Below are 23,014 nucleotides of genomic sequence, written 5' to 3'. Positions count from 1 at the left end.
AAGGAAAAGAGAGTATACACAGGAATGTGACAAAATGAAATTAGAACTATCAAGTACATTAAAATATTGGAGAAAGGAAGATAAGCTAACCTCAAGACCAATTTCCCATCCCTAAACTTCTGCGGAAGAGCCTCAGGTACTGAACCCGTGAGGTTGTTCCCACTTACATTTCTGCAAAGATATTGTTATGTAGATCACCTCAATTTCCTTCCCCAAAATTTATGTTTGCGATACCAAGATCAAAGCTCGACAACTTACAGGGCGTTCAAATTCGGCAGTTCTGACAAAAATTCTGGCAGTGGCCTGGTTAAGTCATTGTATGATAAATCCCTGAAACAGGAGTTAGCAAGATTTTTGGGAATAACATATCCACATATGTTAAGCTAATTTTTTTTTTCTTTTTGAAAACTTGATATGAAACTGCAAATCTGCAAGACTTGCATATCGCATTTTTCAATTAAAAATTCATGGCATTAAATCCCACAAAATACTCTCCAAGCATTGACACCTTCGGTAATTAAGGGATCCATCATCCATCTGCTGATTGGTAATCTCAACCTAGCAGATGGAGTTGCTTCACCTGCTGGTGTCTAAATAGGACTAATTTATAGTAACTGAATGTTAAACATCAATCATAATTCCAATTAAGACTCACAAGGACTGCATTGCCTTGAGATTGGAGAACGACGCTGCAATCTCCCCGGTCAAATTGCTTCAGCTCAAGTTCCTGCTTGTCATTAAGAAAGAAGGAAGAGTTGTTGCCATTGTTTGAAAGATAATTTACATTTCAAACAAGATTTTTCTCATTTTAGAGAGGTGCTGTGTTTGAACATTTCGAACAAAATGACATAAATTCAATCAAATATCAGAAGGCATGACAGAACATTTTTTTTATCGCACATGAAAGGAGTTTGTTTCATTGTCAAATATACTAAAATAATGCATCATATTTTCAATTCAGTTAATATCAGGGTCCATTTTATGTGATCCTCCAAGTTTAGGTGGAGTTTCCCATAAGATGATATATTGATTGAAATATCACAGCACCAGTCAACAAAAAATTTGATGTTTTGGAAGTGCACTTACAGTGAGATAATCCTTGGATGATTGTCATTACTGCAGTTCAAACCGTCCCATGAGTAATCACTTGGGACACATTGGTCGCCTTGCCATTTTCTAGTCACAATTTAGAGTTTCTTGATGTCTGTGTTAGCTTCAACTATAATTTTTTTATTCAAAAAGAAAGTGGGAATGAAAGTCAGGTGAATTTGTTATACAAAATCATGTAGAAAGATGAAAAGTGACAGTTAGATCCAACATTTGCAGAAAGTTGAACATATATGCCTTTGCTATGATGATGAATTGCCAGATTGTAGCATATATGATGTTCAAAGTGAACTACCAACAGTTGCAAATTCTATGGTGGCCAACAAAAATGCAAGTCATGATACCATGCTGTTTCATCAAATCTGTGAAATAATTAGAAGATTTCTTTTGCAGTAAATTAACGAACTTGTATGACCCTATTCTATGTCAGATTTCATTGATAGATGAAAAAATATTGATATGGCCTAAAAGTGTGGTGGCTCTGATAAAAGTTGTATAACAAGGATTTCTCGACTTAAACTGCTACACCTTAAATTTTCATTTTCTATTTTGGCAACAAACAAAGGTTCATATGGAAAACTCTTCTTGATGGAGCAAAGCTATATATCAAGCCTTCCTATGCTTAGCAAGTTCCATTTAGAAAAGGCTCCCTCTTCCTAGTTATTGAAAGGACCATCACCAATATTCTTAAGTTGTATTGTATCAGCAGTTAAAGTATCTCTTATTCATATAAGTTAGCAGCAAGCTGAGCATAATCCTTGCAAGGAAGATAGAAAAGAGAAGAAAAAATACCATCATCTATGGCAGTTGGTTTATTTGGGAGCTCTTTAAAACAAAAATCTCAACAGCATTGAGGATTGGAGGAAGCTTAGTTCCCTCAGCTGCAGATATTGAAAAGTGAACCCGCTCTCCACTAATTGGCGGATCATTTTGGACTACAGTTTGTGGTTTTAGATAATCCAGTTTAACAGATTCTGTCAGGTAGCAGTTGCCATTTAAATTAATTTTCAATTCCCTCTGCTTTCCAGCTTCAAGCTACTCAATCTCAACAAAGTGAAAGTAAGCATAGCATTTTGAAAGAGAATCCGGTGGACTCCAGTATAAGCTCAAGGGAATGCTTGAGTTCTGTGTTTTGGCAGCAGTCCTCAATACTAATTCTGGTAATTTATAAGGATTCTCACTGCTCTGACTGTATAAATGGTTGCGTCTGTGGTATCTGGGATTCAATTAAATAGGATAGGGTTCCAAATGCGATCATAGGCATCATTTGGATACCTGAAAAAAAACAAAAAGAAAGAGAAGAAGAAGAAGAGAGAGAGAGATAATATTCATCTTCTGGATGAAACTGGAACAACTTTATATATTATTTATATGAGTAGGCATTCAAGTGCTTTTGTAGTTGATAAACATGAACAAGGTAACTAGAAACTTAAAATACTGTTGTCATGGAAAAAAAATTTATGAAATGCATCAGGGTGGTGAACATGAACAAGGTAACTAGAAACATTTTTTTCCTTTTCTTTTAGATAATTCAATAGTAACAATGGTGAGTTCACTTTTCTTAACATATAAGTTTGAGAAGATATAACTGATATATGATAATCCTGAGTGGTGTAATAGATCATAAAATGTTAGGGACACAATAATTATCTTCATATGCAATGGAATAAGTTCTAGCCATGCCATTGAAGATGAATATTCTGTGGAAGACAAAAGTTCCGTTGTAAAAATATAGGAAAAATGAAGATGAAGCAAATATGAGATGCAGGAAATTGTTGATATAATTTATTTTTAGCTCAGGAAGGTATAAAAGATTCACCTGACGCTAAAGTCAGAACTGCTCCTGCCAATGTCATATCCCCTTATTTTTGTTAGTACCCTGCCCTGAGTTTGATAAATGGAATTGTCCAAATGCCGCAGTTCCAATGCTGAAATGAAGGGTACCCCGCTGCCAGTGTTTACTAGACACACGTCTATGTAATCCGTCAAGGGAACGTGAATAATGTCATAATAATAACCATATGCACCAGAATTTGTTAAATTCACTGTTGTCCATTCATTGACTCCAAGATGTAGGTCAAATATTGGTTTCTGGTTTTCACCATCGTAATTCCCATATACGAATCTTGCCCTCATCAAATAATTATTGTTTTTGCCTTGCTCTGGTCTCAAGGTGTAACAATTCCTTGTTCCTTGGGGAAAACTTCTGAAGTTCTTTTGTGACCGTGGAAGATCTTCAGGTGAATCAGGCGATACCGTCTTAACTATTCCAGTATCTATCAATTCTTTATCTGGTGTGTAAGGGATTTCGGTTTCCTCGTCAATGTAATCTTCATTGCTACCACAATCAATGCTAATGAATCCTTGAAATTTTGAAAAAGAAATAAATTGACATAAACAATCAATATGGTCTCAAATAAGGTACCAATGAGTTTCAGAACACCCCATCTTTTTCAGTGATAAAACTGGCACCAAAATTCCTAAGACACAAATTTTCAAAATAGCTTAAGCTCCAAACATAGTTGAGTCAATGTTGTTGCAACACCTACCTTTCTGTGACCTTGGAAACTCCCATGCTAAGACAAAACTGTATATGTATGTGAAAAGCAAAAAGTTGGTTTTGGTTTGTTTAAAGTTTCAGATTATTAAAATATACCCAACATCAAAGCATGCAAAATTTTTAGCTTTTCATTTAAATATTCTTTTTATTACATAAAGGTGAGGAAATACTGAGCATATGGGAGAGGCTGAAACCGTGAGTGTGATTTGTGTAATTAAAATAGTCTTTTTTTGCATATAACTCTCAGCTACAGTGAGCTGCTCTCTCTCTAGCAGCCCACTGTAGCAAAAAGTCAATATATTATATCAATAAGTTATTTTAACAACCTTGCTGTATAGGTATTTTTAGTGTTTGAGTTGCTAAAATGATTATTTAGTCATTTTAGCAACCTTATTGCGAGTGCTCTAACTAGATACGTTTGCTCTAGCTAACATTAGTGTGCCGTGTTAGCATCCCGACTCCACTAGTGCTTATCATTGCCACATCAGAATGTCATGTTATCCTTCTAGGCCTCTCATATCATGCCACATGTCACCAATTGATTCACCACATCAGCCATATCCAAGTCAGCTACATGCCAGTGCCACTTACATTAGCACCTTCCCCTACAACGTCTACAAACTCATTTACGGAGCTAACTCGACTTGACCATAACCAACTTTGACTCAAATTCGACACTCCAATCCAATCCGCGAGTCAAGTCTTATTTTTGGCTGTTGGGTAGTGTTAACGGGCACCTTGCGGTGCTAGTTAAGAAACAACTTTATTTCAATAAAGTCAACTTTTTGTTAAATTTCTGACTGATTTTATAAGATGTAAAACCAAGAAAGCTAACTTTTGAGTTTTACTTGTCATTTCAGTATTAGTTTCAGTTATTTTATCAATTTATACTAATTTTTTATTAAGTAAACTCCACAATAAATCATCCTTAACGGATACCTTACGGTGCCGGTTAATATTTGCCTTAGTGGTTTTGTTGAATCAATTTAATTGAACCAAACCATTGACCAAAATTTCCATATTGTTGACCCACTCCTTTGACCGTTGACATTGACTTTGATCAAAATGTTCAACTTTGATCAAAATGTTAAAACTTTCCAACAATGCCTATTTTTCTCAATTTATTTAACATGCTATCATAGTATCTTTACCAATCCTGAACATTAGATTTGGGACCAATTAAAACTAATATCAATACTTTCTATAAGTCTAAGGATTTAATCTAATTTAACGTATAATAATAATCATTTACGTGGGTTTTAATCAGCTCAACTTGTAAAGTTTTGATGGTTGTATAAGAGATCTAGGGTTCAATCCCTACTTACACCAAAAACTGATTGGTGTCTTAGTTTGGTGATAAAAGAGCTATTATCAGGAGCGAACGCCATAAGTCGAAACTCTCTCTCTCCAAAAAAAAAAAAAAAGTCATTTCCCATTATTAATGATGTGCCAAAAACCTTTTTCTCTCATGTGATCAAAGAGATTAAATTTTATGTTTACATGATCTAATAAAATATTGTCACGTCAAACTATTTAAAATAAAAGTATAGAAAGTATTACAAAAAGGCGAAAATACATTATTAGTCCCTAAAGTTTACCTAGTAAGTGTTTTTAATTCCTAAAGTTTCACATGAGTGCTATTAGTCTCTGAAGTTTAAAAAATGACCTCAATTGGTCATTCCATCAATTTCTATTAAATTTTATTGCTTATGTGTCTATTAAAATAGTGATGTGTTATTTTTTTTTTATTTTTTTATGATGTGGCAACGATTTTTATTATTAACTTATTACATGATGTGGCAAACCCACCACCCATCCCAAGTTCTCTCTTTCGATCCCAATGGCCAGTGCCTCGTGTCCACCATTCACCAGTGCAACAAATTCAACCTCCATGAAACAAACTGAACTTCCGTAAAGAGCAACAAATCCATATTAGACGAAGATCAACCCAAGATCTAAGCTTGAATTACACAACCCATTACAAAACATCTCTTATGAAAACCAATAACCCCAGCTACGGCAAATTAAATCTGGCTATAAATCTTAAAGTGGGTCACTTTGGAAACAAGCTCATCCATAATAAAAAAATTTGGGTCTGTTAGAGAACAGGTTTAAGCTCACAAAACCTCAAAAACACAAGAGGCGATTTAAAATATGGACTAAATTGGAATCTAGGGTATTCATTTGATTGCTTTTCATGGCCATTGAGTTTGTTTGAGGTCGTTGCTGATGTTGGTGATGAGGAGGAGGGGTTGGGAGCAGAACCAAGAAGAGGGAGTGAAGTACTGACCGGAGCCATCTGTGGCGTTTGAGACAAATGCAGACTTGAGGCCGATAAAGAAAAATTTAGGATGACAGAGAGCACGGGAGATTGCTGACATGTAATTTGTTAATAATAAAAATTGTTGCCACATCATTAAAAAAATTGACACATTACAACTCGGGAATTCAAGGTAACTAATTTTGTTTTTCTAACCATCTAGTTAGTAGGCCATTGTTTGAAACTAAATAAATTTCTAACATCTCAAGCCTTAGAGGCTCGATTTTCAGCTTATAAACCGAGCCTTAGAGGCTTGGTTTTCATGCTCTTAGGCTTCGTGACGTGGCTGATTGTACACATGGAAATCGAGTCTCATAGACTCGATTTTTATAGATGACTCTCAGCTGCCTGATATTTGTGCTACAAGATGCTACATAGATGCCACATTGAAATTGAGTTTTAGAGACTCGGTTTGCTAAAAGTGAAACCGAGTCTCAGAAACTCGATTTTTAAATTATGGTTAAGAACTACTCCACTTGGCAATCATGTCTGGGTCCCTATATCAGATCTAATTTTTTGTCTGGGTCTCACGAGTCTCATACACACATTTAGCAATAATCAGACAAACACTCCTTGTAGTCTTCTCCTCTTTCACTCCTCCTCTCACTCATACAATCTCAGCACATTTGCACATCCAAAATGTCAGGTAAGGGTCTGTTGATTAGTTAGTGTATATAGTGTAGGATTTTGCTAGTGTTAGTGTATATAGTGTTAAGATATATTTGTATCATGGGTATGTATTTTTTGTTTGGTTTTGATATTTCTCTTTAGTTTTTGTTTTGTGCCCTTTCTCTATGTCTCTAGCAGTTAAAATCACATAGTCAATCCCAGTTGTTATTGATGATTAAACTATGTCTCTATGTCTGCTTACAACCAATTCATGAAGTAAGAGGAAGTGTCCCTTTTGTGCGTGTGTTACTGATGATTTTGCCACTTCTCATAGCTACTAGTACTGCTAGTAAAATATTAATGTTTCGAAAATGCTAAAATTTCTATTAGTTTTATTACAAAGTGCCTATTAATCGATATGGTTAAAAATGTAGTTAATACTACATCAATTGTATAATAAATAAAGTTTTTAACTTTCTTTTTTCTTTTGTTCAAAAATTCACACAATTTGTAAATATTATATAATAAAAGGATTGTGTGTATTACACATAAACTTACCTTATAGCAGGATCAAAAACTTACCATTATGATTAACTATCTCTCAACCCCTTCATCTAGTAGAAAACTTGAGTAAAATAGATTATAGAAAGAATCAATAGATTCAATATCCTAATCAGCTTGTACAATACTAATATTAATATCCCCCCATTTGGTCACCTTACCATCTGTAGCACCCAACAAATTATAAATAGAATTATCATCCTTATCCTCAGCTATCAAAAGCAAACCAGAAACTAACTCTGTTAAGGCACTCCCTCCAAACCACTCATCATGTCAACCTTCTATGTTAGTGTCTTAAATCACAATTCTAACCAAACATATTACAGGACAGTTTCTGAGGAAACCGAACTATTTGGTAGCATCTTCATAACAGCCCCTGCAACTCAAACTATTTGCAGGGATTTCGCAGAGCTTGCATATTTGAAATGTATCTACAACTCAAAAATTCAATTAATAAAGCAATACAAGAAGGCAGTTGGGTTCAGTGCAGGCTTAAACCTAACTAGCTCCAAAAAGGGCCTTATTTTACAATACTTCAAAAGGAAAATTCCATGCATTAAAAACAAGGGGCAAAGTTTAAGTAGCCATGATATAGAACCAGTTATTCTGTAATGATGCATATCTTACAACAAAATGCCGATATCATGCATTCAGGATTCAGGATAAAAACAAGGTTGCGTAAATTCAAGGCAGCATAACCCCCATGGTGATGAAGTCCTAGGCTTTCTACGAAGAGGTTATGTCTTCATCAGCGTTCTCATATATCCATTCCTCCAGATCTCTTCCTAGGGTAACTTAACATTTTAACTAGTTCAACAGTCACCTATTTCACATTATAACGAAAACAATTTCTACGATTTCTAGAGTATGTGTTGTTAAGGTTATTTTATTAATTCAACAATTAAAATACTTCGCAGAACTCCAATCATCAGTTTCATTGTATTACCAAAATAACTGCTTATAGTCTTGTGGCCAATGAGCTTTGGCTCAAATGGCATTTCCTCCTCTTGCAATAATGGGTGAAGGGTGAGGTTGTAGTTTCAAAACCCATGGGGTGCATGGGTAACTTATCAACTTGGGGGAACAAAAAAAAAAAAAAAAAAAACAAACAAACAAACAAACAAAACCCAGCTTGTAGTCTTTTTATGTGCGTGTGAAGAGAAATGATAACCCACAGGCTACAAAGAGTGCTTAAAAAGGAATGGTTTCAGCAACAAGCTCACTTGGACAGATATACTGGCAAAATAACATGATTTGTATCGTGCTTTAGTACTTCTGGTACTACATAACTTCCCCCCTCCTTCAGCATCCTACTCCGCCTTCAAATTGACATTAGTATTACTTGACGCAGCCAACAAAGAGTTCCAAGAAAAACCATTATTAATAATTATTATGAGTCCTAGTCTTTCTAGGAAATGGTAATTTAGGAGGTTTAGTCCTTCGATGAATATTATTGCAATAGCCTAAGTATTCAATAAATGATAGAAATATAAACATTGAATTCAATACATTTCAACCCTTCATTTTAATCTTAAAGGGTGTGTTTGCATTCTTTTTCCTAAGCGTGATTGGTTTGCCTACAATTTATCTTACGTTGTGTCTTTTTCTATTCACTATTTTCACACCAAGTAGCCATCAAATGGGGGTATCACTACAAAGCCCCTGTTTGGGTAGTCTATCCCTAGCTAGTCCATCAAAGCACCAATGGTTATTTGGCAGAAATTGGTCTGATTCCTTCAAAGAATCCCTCTTCAGGCTCACATTTGTTGGTTACCTATGTAGGACAGATTAATTACCAAGGATAGACTAGCAAAATGGGGTGGTTATGTATTGGAAAGGCAAGAGCTTGCTTGCTATGTCTTCTAGGCTGGGGCTTAGTGCTGTGATTTTTCATGTATACAGGCAAAGAAATGCAATCCTGCTTGGGAATAAAGTCAGCTCAGAGGAGCAGCTCGTTGCTGTCATTCGAAAGAATGTGAAAGCCAGAATTCAATTCAAGGGCCCTTCCCTAATTCTAGAAATCTGCAGATTTGCAATGGATGGTAAACTCCATCACAATTAATGATGTAGGATTTGCTAAACACATACGAAATGACTTCATTTTAATTTGTAATGTATACGATGATGATTCCCATGTAATATAATGACACTAAACTCTAAGTGGAAGACAATTGTATGTAGCAATTGAAATTTCATGGGATTTCAAAATAGCCTTAATGAATGAACAAAAAAAACTAAAAAAGAACTAAACAAACAAAGTGAGGGACTGAAACTTCAACACAATCACATGACAGAAAGTTTTATGAAGCAGAGATTTTTATTACCACAATAGCAACCGGTAACAATGGCCAGATTTGTAGCATAAGTAGCACAAATAATTGCTAGACCATGAACGTTTCAATGCTTTGACACCAATCCAACTCCTCCACCAACAATCCCAGCCTAAATCCAAAAAAAAAAAAAACAGGTCAATTTCTCAAATTGTCAACACCAAATAAATTTCTTTACTTTGAGCCTCACTCCCCAAACCCAACTGAACTATAGCAAATTGGTTTAGAAATAATGGGTTTCAATTATTTTCAAGTAAATAGAAACATAAAACTTTAAATTCAATACCTACACTCCCTTTACTCTCTGAAACTCACTCCCCAAACCCAACTGAACCCAGTATAGCAAATTAAATCCTCATCAAATATAAACAAACCAAGAAACATAATCCGATTCCACAGCAAATAGAAACAAACCTAGAAACCCAGAGACATAATTCGATCTCAAAAAACAACAAAGCTTCGATCTTTTTTAACAGTTCTATTAGAAATTCAAAATAGAAACCAAAATAGAAAAAAAAAAACAAATTGAAACCAAAGTTTCTTTGATTTTTCCTACTGTTTCCCAGCAACCAAACGGTGAAAGTGAAACACACTTTGAAGCAACTCACCTTTTATTTTAGTTTTGAGAAACCGCGTAGATTGAGGAACTCAAAGCTCTGTGAGTAAGAGTGGAGACTTTTTCAAACCTCTGTACACCTCGTTGTGCTTTATCAAATCTTTCGTGCTAGGTGATGAATGTCAAATGGACTGAGTGAGAGAAGAGGGTGATCGGCGAAGTGATGAATGTTTGACGGAGTGGGAGAAGAGAGTGAGTTAGAGATGCGCTGAAGTGTGAGAGGGAGAGGGTGAGACTAGTCTAGTTTGTGTGACAGAGACGGTGAGTGAGAGAGTGGATACTTTAAGAGTGAGGCATTAATTTTAAAAAAACCCCTATTTGAAACTGAGTCTCTAAGACTCGGTTTCTCAGTCTTCCACGTGGTTCAACCACGTCACAGCCAGATTGCCACGTGGGAAATCGAGTTTTAGAGACTCGATTTCCACGTGGCGTCCATGTAGACCTCTTGCCACGTTAGGTTTGATCAAAACATAAAAACCGAGTCTTAAAGACTCGATTTATAGGTCCAAAATCGAGTCTTTAAGACTTGAGATGTTACTTAGTAATATACTTAGCGAACCAGACCTACTAACTAAATGGTTAGGAAATTATGGCTAATTACCCATTTCGTCCTTACAACTCCACTAACAAAAGTTGAAGGAGGGACTAACAATGCTTATTTTATAAACTCTAGGGACCAACAATACTCACTTGAAAGTTCAAGGACCAAAAGCACTCAGCAGGTAAACTTTAGTAACTAACATTATATTTTCACCTTACAAAAACCTATTTCCTATATAATAATCAAATTTCATATAAAAGAATAAATAAATTCAAAAGATGCCGCTAAGCTCGTTGTGACTTGTGTGAAAGGCTACACTGGATGCCCTAAGCTTACTATACATATACTCCCTCTCCCGACTTTGTCCCCTTAATTTGAAATTTGTCTATTATATGGTTTTAATTAAATATTATAATTTAAAAAAAAAATTAAGATTTGTTTGGATATCGCTTATTTTGATAAAATTAAAAACTTATTACTAAAAGTACTGTAGATAAAGATAAAAGTTATACTCCCTCTCCCGACTTTATCCCCTTAATTTGAAATTTGTCTATTATATGGTTTTAATTAAATATTATAATTTTTTTAAAAAAAAATTAAGGGCCTGTTTGGATACAGCTTATTTTGATAAAATTGAAAACTTATTACTGAAAATACTATAGATAAAGGTAAAAGTTAGCTGAAATAATACAGTAGGGCTATGAATAGTACCAAAAAGTGCAATAAGGTCCATGAATAGTAACAAAAATAAGCTGAATAGTAAAATAATTTTCATTTTTTATTGGTATCCAAATGGAGGCTAAATATTATAAATCTAAATGAGTATTAAATATTAAATTATTAAAAATTTTAATTGAGTGGCTTTTTTTTTTATTACTTTTTTTATAGCTAATTTTGACTGATACTTTACACATAGTCAAATCTAGAAAATAAAATGTCAGCCGTGAAACAGCTAATTCAAGTGAATTCTTGAAATCGAGACAAAATTATAATAATAAGTCACTGTTGGCATTGGTTCATATGCTTGGATCCAATAGGCGTCCCCTTGTAAAGCCCAATATTAAAGGAAATCTGGAGTCCACCCAACAGAAAGAGATAGATGCTGACGCTCTCCAGAAGAACTTTATTTAAAAAAAAATAAAAAATAAAAATTAAAAAAAAAAAACAACTATATTCATTCTATATCAATATATTTCTATTGCCTTTCTATCAAAAAAATAAAAAAGAAAATGTCGCAGCCACTTATCCAAACGGTGCTGTGTTATCAAGACTCACACATGTGGCATTAAATAATGAAGGAAATGGGTTACGAGATCATATCTATCCCGAGTAATGCTACAGTTATAAATTATTTTACAATATTTTTACAAAATATTGATGTGACCAACATTTTATTGGTTTTTATCTAGGTCCACAATTAATATCACTTTTTTCATTTATCAATAATCACTCATCACATCAGTAGTTTGTAAAATTTTTTGTAAAATAGTTTGTATCTTTAGTATAATTCATCTATCCTAGACCTGCTTGACTCGGTCAAACTATCTAACTAGTGGTGGCCTGATCCAAAACCCATTCAATTCAATAAGAGTGGTGGTTAACAATGGATGTGCAACTTCAATAATTCCATCGGGTTGAGTGGTGGGTCTCACTCTCAAAAAATTGGTCAAATTGATCTAATCACCCCTATCAACTCTGTTAAGATCTCCATTGTCTATGACAAAAATCATTGTTGTCTATTGGTGGAGATCTCAAGATCTCCGATGAAGATTTTCTGCCTCTCTCCATTTCAATCGAAACTGACTTGACTAGATTGAATCTGATTTGATTTGATCCGATGATGCTCTTTGGTCAATGACAGGCCCCCATTCTATTACCCAACAGGATTTGGTCGGGTCTAGATTGAGCCCAAACCCACTAGCAGCTCTACACGTTACTCAGGGTGGTCATCTCAGGGTGGTCATATGACCACCCTGAATTGATTTTTTTATTTTTATTTTTTGTTAATACCTTAAAATTTTTGAATTTTAAATTAATATGGGTGTTGACCATCCGAGAAAAAAATCTTGACTACCCTAAAAAAATTCTTGAACACCCTAAATAAAAATTTGAGTTCATTAAAAATAAAGTTTGATCACTCCAAAATTTTGGTCCGTTGAAGGTTGAACCAAAGAATTTCAAAAAATGCAATTTTTACAATATTTTCACAATAATTTCACAAATAAATCTTAAGTAGTAAGTTGTTACTGGCTGTTATTGGTGGACAAAAAAATGATTTTTGTGGTAGGTTCAATTAGAACTAGTAAAAATAGCTCATCTATGATTTATTATAAAAATGTTGCAAACATAACACTTTTCAAAAATTTCCCAAACAAATACAATTTAGCCTAAAAACCCAAATCAAATGTTTGATTGTGGTATTTAAATTGTATTCTCAAAAGACACACCTTTTCAAATGGCTAGTCTATTAGTGTTTATTTTAGTCTAGTTGAATCTGTTGGATTTATGTGATATATTTTGTACATATGCATATGCACTAAATTAAGTAATGCCTGAATACTTTATTGAATATGATTAATATAACAGTTGAATGCCTAAATTGAATATATTGAATGAACTTATAGTTTACCCTTTATTATTTTGCACTATGAATAAATTTCTTATAAAGAAATCACTTGTATTGTAAGATTAATATTCTAAGCAAAACTGTATTGACTTTAATAATTTTCTTTCATATCATAGGCTATGAGAAAATGTCTCATCTTTTCATCCTATTGATTAGGTTGAAATAAGAAGAGCATATTTACAAAGAGGTTTTTGTCAACTTCTTGGCCATGATTTCCCTAAAAAAGAAATTAATGGAGCATTGTGTTGATTTAATACTAATTAGTTTAAAGAATACAAAAATTGGTTGGAATAGATCATTAAAAAAAAAGATGATGTCTTTTGTTTATATTGTTACTTATTAGGCGAGATGTTCGTAATTGGATGGGATATCAGTAGTTTAATGATTGTTTAGTTGTATACATTGAAAATGATGTAGTTGATAGAATTGATAACGAAACTATCATACATCAATTTCAAAATATGAAACTCGTAGAATAGAATTTTAAAGATCTATGTATTTGCACTTTTTTTGTGATATCAATATATTCAAATTTTATTTTATTAAATTTTGTTTAATTTAAGTTTTTTAATGACCACCTTGAGAAAAATTCCTAGAGCCACCACTGCCTAAACCCGATTTGACCTAACCCATGTATACCCCTAGACTGTAAAGATTCATTCTCTCAATTGTAAATATTAATAGAAAACTAGATTTCTTCATAAATTTAGATTCTTTGTAGAGAGAAGGTAAATACCATATTTTTTACTCTTGAGAAACTGAATAATTATTATAAGAAATGACTTTAGCAAAGAAGATTGTTAGGCAGCTTAAGGCATAGGCCCATAGGGGCAATGAATTTGAAGGGAAGAAGCCATGGAATTCACCCAAATTATTATTCAGAGTATATTTTTGCTTGATCAATCAATGAGACAATGTTCAAGTCTCTACTTTTTTATATATAAAAAAACTATAAATTGATAGTTAATATGGGCGTCAAAAAGATGGATTCTCAAAGATAACTCACAAAATCAAGTTTCTGGCCTTACAACTAATTTGTATGAACTAAGAATGAAATGATCCACAATAGGAAACTTGAACAAGAACTTGATTTGAATAATGCTAGTTTTATATTAATAAAGAACTTAAAAATAAGCTTGTCGAGGATAAAAACTTCTAAAAGCAAAGGTACATTCAATCTATGATATTTCTCTCTACATTCGCAAACTTATCATATTGCATACAAAGAACACTTGACTTCTAATCTTTGTTTGATAACTACCTAAGATGGGGCCATAAGCCTTATAGCTCAATTGACGCTTTCTAGTGAAGATGTCTAGGTTCTAATGCCCCCTCCCCAAACTACCAAATATCCCCCCCCCCCCCACCCCCCCCCCCCCCCCCAAAAAAAATCTACCTACTATGAGGCACAATATTTGATTCATACTCCAAATGGGTCATTTTGAACGGAATGTTTGAAGTTGTTAAATTACCCTCAATTGCCATCCTTTGAGTTCTTTCTTGAGCCATCTCTAGAGCCAAACATTCCTTAAGTTCTGCCAACACATGAATCATGTCTAGCCTTTGGATAGCATATGATGGTATGCATGACATTGCTATCTCTATTTCTTTCTAGGCAAAACTGGTGTTGAATTCTCTTTCTAATCTTGGATCAACAATGTTTTGAACATCACCCCTTTCAATCAAAGGATTAACCTAGTCAAGTATGTGATTGTTTTTCATAGGGCCTCTTACTATTGCAGTGCGGCCTGTGATTAGCTCAAACAAAATAATCCCAAAGCTATAGACATTGCTTTTCTTATTAAAGTTTCCAGATGCTTGAAATCTGCATGTAAAACATATGTGGATAGATAAATACAAGAAACTCATAGGTTGATTTAATTCTGCTAGCTATTACTTTCATTATATCCTATCGTAGTTGCACTTAGTGATTAAATGATTGATTGCTTGGACCTTAAATAAGCATCCTAATGCTCTATATAACACTCCCATTGGTGAAGAAAGGGAGTTGTGCATCAAAATTATTATAGTACCCTGATGCTTTATATAACTCCTATCGGTGAAGAAAGTGAGCTGTGCATCAAAATTATAAAACTATGTACTTGTAAAAACTGCAAAGTTTTGAAATTTTGTTCAATTAATTGAAATTTGTGAATTTTATAGTGTTTGGATGCATTGGGTACTTGGAAATCAATGTTTGATCTTTAAAGGCAGAAAATATTTTTAATTAGTGGAAAATTTTATGATAACAGGCTTAGTGTGTTGCAGATTCCACTAGAACATATATACATGACACTTAAATTCACCCTTAACTCCAATTATATATATGAATTTCAAATCAATAGGTCTCAAAACTTATGCAGGATCAACGTATCCCAACGTGCCAGCTGGGCGAGTTGACACATGAGAGTCATTTTCCGTTGTGAAGGCTCTAGACAAACCAAAATCAGCTATCTTGGCTTGCATGTGTTCATTTAATAAAATGTTGGAAGGTTTCAAATCTCTATGGATTATAGGTGGCTTGCAACTATTATGTAGATACTCCAACCTTGCAACTCCACCAATATACCATTGGTAACTTATTCTTAATATATTTATAACTGAAATACAACAATATTGAAGATGAATAATCATGTAATTGATTTGTTTACAAACCATGTGCTGCATCCACTGCAATATGAAGTCTCTCATTCCAAGTTAAGACATTTCTGTTTGTCACTGCAGCCAAAACATTATCAGTTTATCTCTTTAAGTTGGGATGTTATAAAAGATATCTCTGATTTCACAATATTGTGAGAAAATTAGTAATATTTGTGAGTTTTTAGTCAAACTACACATCCCTAATCCTAATTATATGAAATAGAAATTGTACTTTTTTATATATTAAGCTTAGATTGGCTTGGTGGTACCTCACATTTCCTCTTTCTGGTTTGTTTTTATTGTTCTTATGCTTTTTATTGGTGTATCGTGAAAATATTTCCTGGGCCTTTGGATAGTTGTCATGCCCACATTCTAATATGCTTAGATAGTACCATAGGTTCTTCACTAAGGGGCAGGACATAGTTACAGTTTCATAGGCAGTATGCATTGTATTTCATGATAAAATCAAGCAAAATGAGACTACCCACTCGAAAAAACTTGATACGCATCTGGTATGAGCAGCACATGTTAGGTGCCCTGCTCTCACTAGAAGCCAACATTCTTTTGATTTGACAAAGGTAACTAATCGCGGAAAAGACTGTACAGATTCTAATATGCTTAGCTAGCACTATAGGTGCAGTTATGGAGCCTTGCCCTAAACTAAATCATGCTTTTAATTTGACCAAGCCACAAAGTTAACTTATTGTGGGTCATATGATGAAGAGCCTTCAGACACAAATGGTAAATGGTAAATACCTGATAAATGCCGGTGCAGATTGCCATTAGCCATGTACTCATATATAAGTGCCTTCTTTTCACCCTCATCACAGTATCCAACAAGAGAAACCAAGTTTCTATGATGGACTATCATTAAGAGTTGTGCCTATTTCAAACCAATGCTCCAATTTAATCAAATGAAAGTATTTTAGCTGCATGCCTCATGCAATCTTAATTTCAAATTAAATTAACATTTTTAAGTAGTCAAAAAGATTGGCTGCTATGTTCAATCTAACCTCTGCTCGAAATTCCTTATAGCCTTGGTTTGATGAAGTAGAGAGCAACTTAACAGCAACTTGAGTTTCATCTCTCAGTTTGCCAAGGTACACTTTTCCAAATCCTCCTTCTCCAATGATGGTTTTGACGTTATTAGTTATGCTCACAACCTCTGAGTAGCTATAATGTTGATTCTTTGATTTGATGTTGGATTTGGTGACCATATCTACTGCAAGGAAGATTTTCACAATTGTAAAATGCAAAATCTATTAAATAAATTTCAAGGCTTGCGTGGGAATATGTAGATTTTATGCTCTAAATCTCTCATGTTTGTGTACTCGAATCGATTTCATCTCACACAACATTTTTGAGGATTAAATCTAGGGTCCACTATTCTAGACAGAATGAAAATAAACTCTTGGGCTTGTGCCACCAAATCCATCTGCAGCTACATTTAGCTGACTTTATTTACAGTTTCTCCATAATATTTTGTTAGTGGTAAAGCTAGAGGAGGTCCTGGATTGCATGCTCATCTATGTGTTGTGCTTAAGGTAGAGTTGTCCAAATTTATATGGTCAGCATGGGCTCAAGATTGTATGAAGTGATCTGCCCAAATTTGATTGCCTTCTCAATCTGAATTCCAAGAATTTTAGATGACTGGAACAAGACCTTTACAAAACCACAAGAGATTGGGTTGACATGGTTAATAATCTCTGTGGCTCAGTGACTGGATTGTTATCATTTATTTGGCAATGTTAGGTGAATATAGGTACGGACTTGGTGTGTGGTGGTATGTATAGGAACTTGGTGGTGTCGTGAAAGAAATAGTCAATTGTTTATTTGTTTTTTAACTACTTTTTTTTTGTGTATCTTGAGATCTCATATGACTATTAGAAATCTTGCCAACTTGCCCATGGTCCCATGGATGTGATTAATACTGCAATTAATATTGTCATTTTGGTTGAGCAAAAAAGGGTATCACCACAGTCCCAGGATGGCAATCCTGAGAAAAATACATCCCATTGACATCATAAAGTTAGGTAAAGCACAACTGAAACATGACTCGAGCATGATTCATATACGTGCATTGCATGAAGAGAATGAGCACATTTACCACTCAGATATTGAATGGTACATGGATGGATTTTTATCGAATGCATTATATTCTGTCTTGATTGTGTGGTTTGTCGCAATCGCCACTGGTGAAAACTAATAATATTCTCAGCATTTCTATTCAATTTCTATAATTGATTTTCATAACTGTCTAAATAGCTTTGGTGTATCACAGGAAAAATAGGACTAGTTGGGACTGGGTGCTACATCTCCTGTAAACAACCTCACTTCAGTGAATTGTGATAACAATTACTGAACCAAAAAATAAAGAAAGACGTACCTCCTTGTCTTTTCCTTCTACAGATAGCTAGAGCACTAAAGATGAACAGAAGAACCAGGACTGCTGCAATAGACGATGCAATGATTGGAATAACATATTCCTTTTTCTTTTTTCTCTTGCATGGAACTGACATACAAAGATCTGGATTTTCGCCAACACTTGCATAAAATGCATCAAGGTAATAAGCCGGTAAGTTATTAAACATAGATAGATGGTGCTTCCATCATGCAATACAAATTGATGTCAGAAATATAGAAGACATCTGATTTTACATATCAGTGAACAACGTATACTTTTTCTTGCATTTGGAAAAGAGAGAGAAAACATGAGAAGGTAAAAAAATGAAATTAGAGTTACTAAGTAAATAAAAATGTTGGAGGGAGGAAGTTAAGCAAACCTTAAGATTAATTTCCCATCCCTAAACTTTTGCAGAAGAGCCTCAAGAACTGAACCTGTGAGCTTGTTCCCATTTACATTACTGCAAAGATATTATTATGCAGATCACCTCAATTTTCTTACCTTGAATTTATGTTTGCTATACCAAGATCAATGCTCAAAAACTTACAAGGTGTTCAAATTCGGTAGTAGTGCCAAAAATTCTGGCAGAGGCCCGGTTAAGTCATTGTATGACAAATCCCTGGAAAAGAGTTAGCAAGATCCACAGATGTTAAGCTAAACAATTTTTTTATTTATTTTTTGACAACCTAATGTTCAACCGCAGGACTTGCATAGAGCATTTTCCAGTTAAAAATTCCTGGGATCAAATCCCACACATACACTCTCCGAGCATTAACACCTTCTGCAATTAAGGGATCCATAATCTCAAGCTAGCAGATGGTGTTACTGGACCTGCCGGCTGCTGGTGTCTAGCTATCACTATTCTATAGCAACTGAAAGATAAATATCAATCACAATTCAGATTAAGACTCACAAGGACTGCATTGCTTTGAGATTGAAGAATGAAATTGCAATCTCCCCTGTCATATTGCTTGAGCTCAAGTTCCTGCTTGTCATTATGAAAGAAGGAAAAATTGTTACCATTCTTTAAAAGATAATTTGCAATTCAAACAAAGTTATTCTCATTTTGTGAAAGTGACGTGTTTGAGCATTCCGTCGAAATGAATAAATCAAATATCAGAAGGAATGACATAACATTTTTTTATAGCATAAGAAAGGAGTCTGTTCCATTGTCACATTTCCTAAAATGATGCATCATCATATCAGTAAATATGAGGGTCCATTTGATGTGTGTACAAGTTGAGGATTTTTTCACATTAGACAATATATTGATTGAAATTTCACAGCGTTTCAACACAAGTTTTGATGGTTTGGAAGTGCACTTACAATGAGATGATCCTTGGATGATGGTTGTCATTGCAGTTCAAACCATCCCATAAGTATTCACTTGGGACACATGGATCGCCTTGCCAGTTTCTAGTAACATTGTACATTTTCTTGATGTCCATGATAGCTTCAAATATAATTTTTTTTTTAAATTCAAAAAGAGAGTGGGAGAGAAAGGTAGGTGAATTTAAAATACAAAATCATACAGAAAGATGAAAAGTGACAGCTAGATCCAACGTTTGCAGAAGTTGAGCGCCTATGCCTTTACTATAATAAATAATTGCCAAAATGTAGCATATATGATGTTCAAAGTGAACTACCAACAGTTGCAAATTCTAAGGTGGTCAGCAACAATGCAAGTCATAATACCATGCCATTTCATCAAATCTATGAAATAATTTGAAAATTTCTTTTGCAGTTAATTAATGAAATTGCGTGATCCTATTCTAATTTGGATTGGACAGTTAAAATGGCATGGGAGTAACACATATTTCATTGATGGATGCAAAACTATTGACATGGCCTAAAAGTGCGGTGGCTCTGATAAAACTTTTCATTTTCTATTTTGGAAAAAACAAAGACTCATCTGGCAAACACTTCTTGATGGAGCAAAGCTCTATATTGAGCCTTCCTATGCTTAGGAAGTATCATCGCATATGCTAATGGCAACTTGAACTAGAATGTTCCATTAGAAAAGGCCCACTTCTTAACCACTGAAACACCCATCACCAATGTTCTAAAGTTTTGTTGTATCAGCAATTGTAGTATCTCTTCTTTATATTAGTTAGCAACAAACTGAGCGTAATCTGTCCTCTTAAGAAAGATAAAAAAGAGAAGAAAGCATACCATCATCTATGGAACTTGTTTTATCTGGGAGCTCTATTGACTGAAAAACCTCAAGAGCATTGAGGATTGGAGGAAGCTTAGTTCCCTTAGCTGCCTGTATTGAAAAGCTAATCTGCTTTCCACTAATTGGTGGATCATTTTGGACTATGGTTCTCGGGTTCAGATAATCAAGTTTGACAGATTCAATCAGATTGCATTCATCATTCAAATTAATTGTCAATTCCCTCTGCTGGGCAGCTTTAAGCTTCTCAATCTCAGCAAAGTGAAAATAAACATAATATTTTGAAAGAGAATCTGGTGGACTCAAGTATAAGCTTAGGGGAGTGCTAGCGTTATGTGTTTTGACAGCAGTCTTCAAAACTAAATCTGGTAAGTTATAAGGGTTATCATTGCTCGAAGAATAAACGGTTGAGTTTGTGGCAATTGGAATCCAATTGTCAAATAGTAAAGGGCCCCAGATGCGATCATAGACATCATTTGGATACCTAATTGAAATAAAATAAATAAATAATTCAGACTGCCAGAATAAGATGATACTGGAACAACGTGATATATTATTTATATGCATACGCATTCAAGTGCTTTTATAGTTGATGAACATAAACTGCAAAGTTAAAATACTGTTGTCGTGGAAAAAATTAATGAAATGCAGCAAGGTGGTGAGCTCACTTATCTTAACATACAAGTTTGAGAGCATATAACAGTAAATATGATAATCCTAAGTGGTGTAAGAGTTATCTTAAAATAAAAGGCAACCAATAATATTCTTCATATGCAAGCCATCCTAATGAGGATGGAATATACAGTGTCAGAAAGCAGTTCCTTCTGTAAGAAGTAATTATTTTGAGCTCAGAATGGTGTAACTGACTCACCTGAATGCATTTTCAGAACTGTTACTGCCAATATCATATCCCCATACATTCAGAAATGATCCACCAAGTATCTATTCCAGTATCTATCAAGTCTTTATCTGACTTGTAAGGAATTCCAGTTTCCTCGTCAATGTAATCTTCATCGCTGCCACAGTCAATGCTAATGAAACCTTGAAATTTTGCAAAAAGAAAGAGCAAATTAGACATAAGCAATCAATATGGTTTTCCAGAGTTTAAGCACACTTTTTAAGAAGAGACCCCAGCCTTATCTCTCTCTCTTTTTATTTGTTGCTTTCCTTCTATTTTAGGATTGCATCATCATAGCAAGAAGCGCCCGAGACACCAACGATGAGCAATTGATAGAGATTCTTCCATTGTATTTTATTAGCTTAATTTATATAGCATCCCCATTCACAATTGATAGATACTCTTTGTTTTGTACTAATATGCTACAAATTAAATGAATATTAAAAGCTAAATAAATTACACTTTTCTAACCTAATTTTTCACCCTATTTATGTCCTCTCTAATTTTGAGGGAATTACAACAATATTCAACACGCCGACAATCGGTCACATGCAAAACATGTGACCCGTGGGCAGTTTCTCACTAGGTTGTAACTTTTTTTTTTTCTTTTGTAAAATTTTTAAAAAAAAGATTGCAATCTTCTCAAAAAAATAAAATAAAAATAAAAATCAATCTCTTAGCAAAAAGTACTAAAAAGATGTTTTATTTCATTACAAACCAGTTAAAAAAGGGTTTGGCTTACCTTCAGTTTTTAACTGGAATCTTCTTTTATTTTAATGAGAAACTATTACATCATTCACTAACTAAATAAAATATAGAGATTAAAACTCATTACCATTTATTATTATAAATTTTTTTAACTATAATCTCCTTTTATTTTAATGAGAAACTACTATATCATTCCACTGCTTGTCTTTCGTTGATAACCTCTCTTTGATATTCTTCATAGAAGGAGATACATAGATCAACTATATATAGCTGTATTGAGTCTTGCAGCACAAATAATAATATTATTTTCCTTTAACTGCAACTCAATTCTCAACTATTTATCAATACAATTATATTAATGAATTTAGGTGGAAAATATACAATCACTTAAAAAAAAATTATCTCATATAAGTTGATTTTGATCCTATTTATGAAAGGGTTAAGTGCTCTAAGGGCATCGGATAAATATTAATAAATGTTTAATTATAATGTGCACTACTCGAAAATAAAATGTATATATGTGTTAATGATTCATTAGATTACACGTATAAATTAATTGTGGTTAATAGTGTTTTTTTTTAATATATGCAACATATTGATTTTATTTTTTGAAAAGTGTGTATAAAAAATTATTTAATAAATCATTAAATGCATCTTAACTATTGCTTTTAGTGAGTTAACAAAATCCTTTATAACATAAGGGACAACTTGACATTAATTTAACGTTTTGTTTGTTTCAGTTATAATGTTTTCTAAAAAATGAGTCATTTTCCAAAAAGTATTTTCTAGAAAACAATATTATTTTCCTATGTTTGTTGGCAACCTTAAATGAGTTGAAAAATAATCTTCAAACTTCCCATATTTAGCTTGCTATGAGATAGAGTTGTTTTCCAAAAACAATTAGTGGAAAACAATTTATAA

The 23,014-nt window shown here is 33.8% G+C and overlaps 1 protein-coding gene and 1 pseudogene across 1 annotated transcript; both read right to left on the bottom strand.

Moving 5' to 3' along the window:
- Positions 1-14,863, bottom strand: part of LOC126727915 (putative leucine-rich repeat receptor-like serine/threonine-protein kinase At2g19230) — a 36,860-nt pseudogene extending 21,997 nt beyond the window's left edge.
- Positions 14,864-15,625: 762 nt separating this feature from the next.
- Positions 15,626-21,733, bottom strand: LOC126727914 (putative leucine-rich repeat receptor-like serine/threonine-protein kinase At2g19230). Its single transcript, XM_050433810.1, has 13 exons — positions 21,706-21,733; positions 21,462-21,528; positions 21,359-21,382; positions 20,487-20,971; positions 19,641-19,767; positions 19,228-19,299; positions 18,862-18,933; positions 18,694-18,774; positions 18,297-18,454; positions 16,924-17,132; positions 16,667-16,793; positions 15,926-15,988; positions 15,626-15,870 (listed from the first exon to the last, which is right to left on the bottom strand). Exons 1-13 carry the CDS (start codon positions 21,731-21,733, stop codon positions 15,626-15,628), a joined length of 1,758 nt encoding a protein of 585 aa, XP_050289767.1.
- Between the last annotated feature and the right edge of the window lie 1,281 nt (positions 21,734-23,014).

Source organism: Quercus robur, chromosome 5 (assembly GCF_932294415.1).
Source record: "Quercus robur chromosome 5, dhQueRobu3.1, whole genome shotgun sequence".
Taxonomy (NCBI): Eukaryota; Viridiplantae; Streptophyta; class Magnoliopsida; order Fagales; family Fagaceae; genus Quercus; species Quercus robur.
Note: the sequence above shows the minus strand (reverse complement) of the source record. Positions and strands in the feature narration are given on the sequence as shown.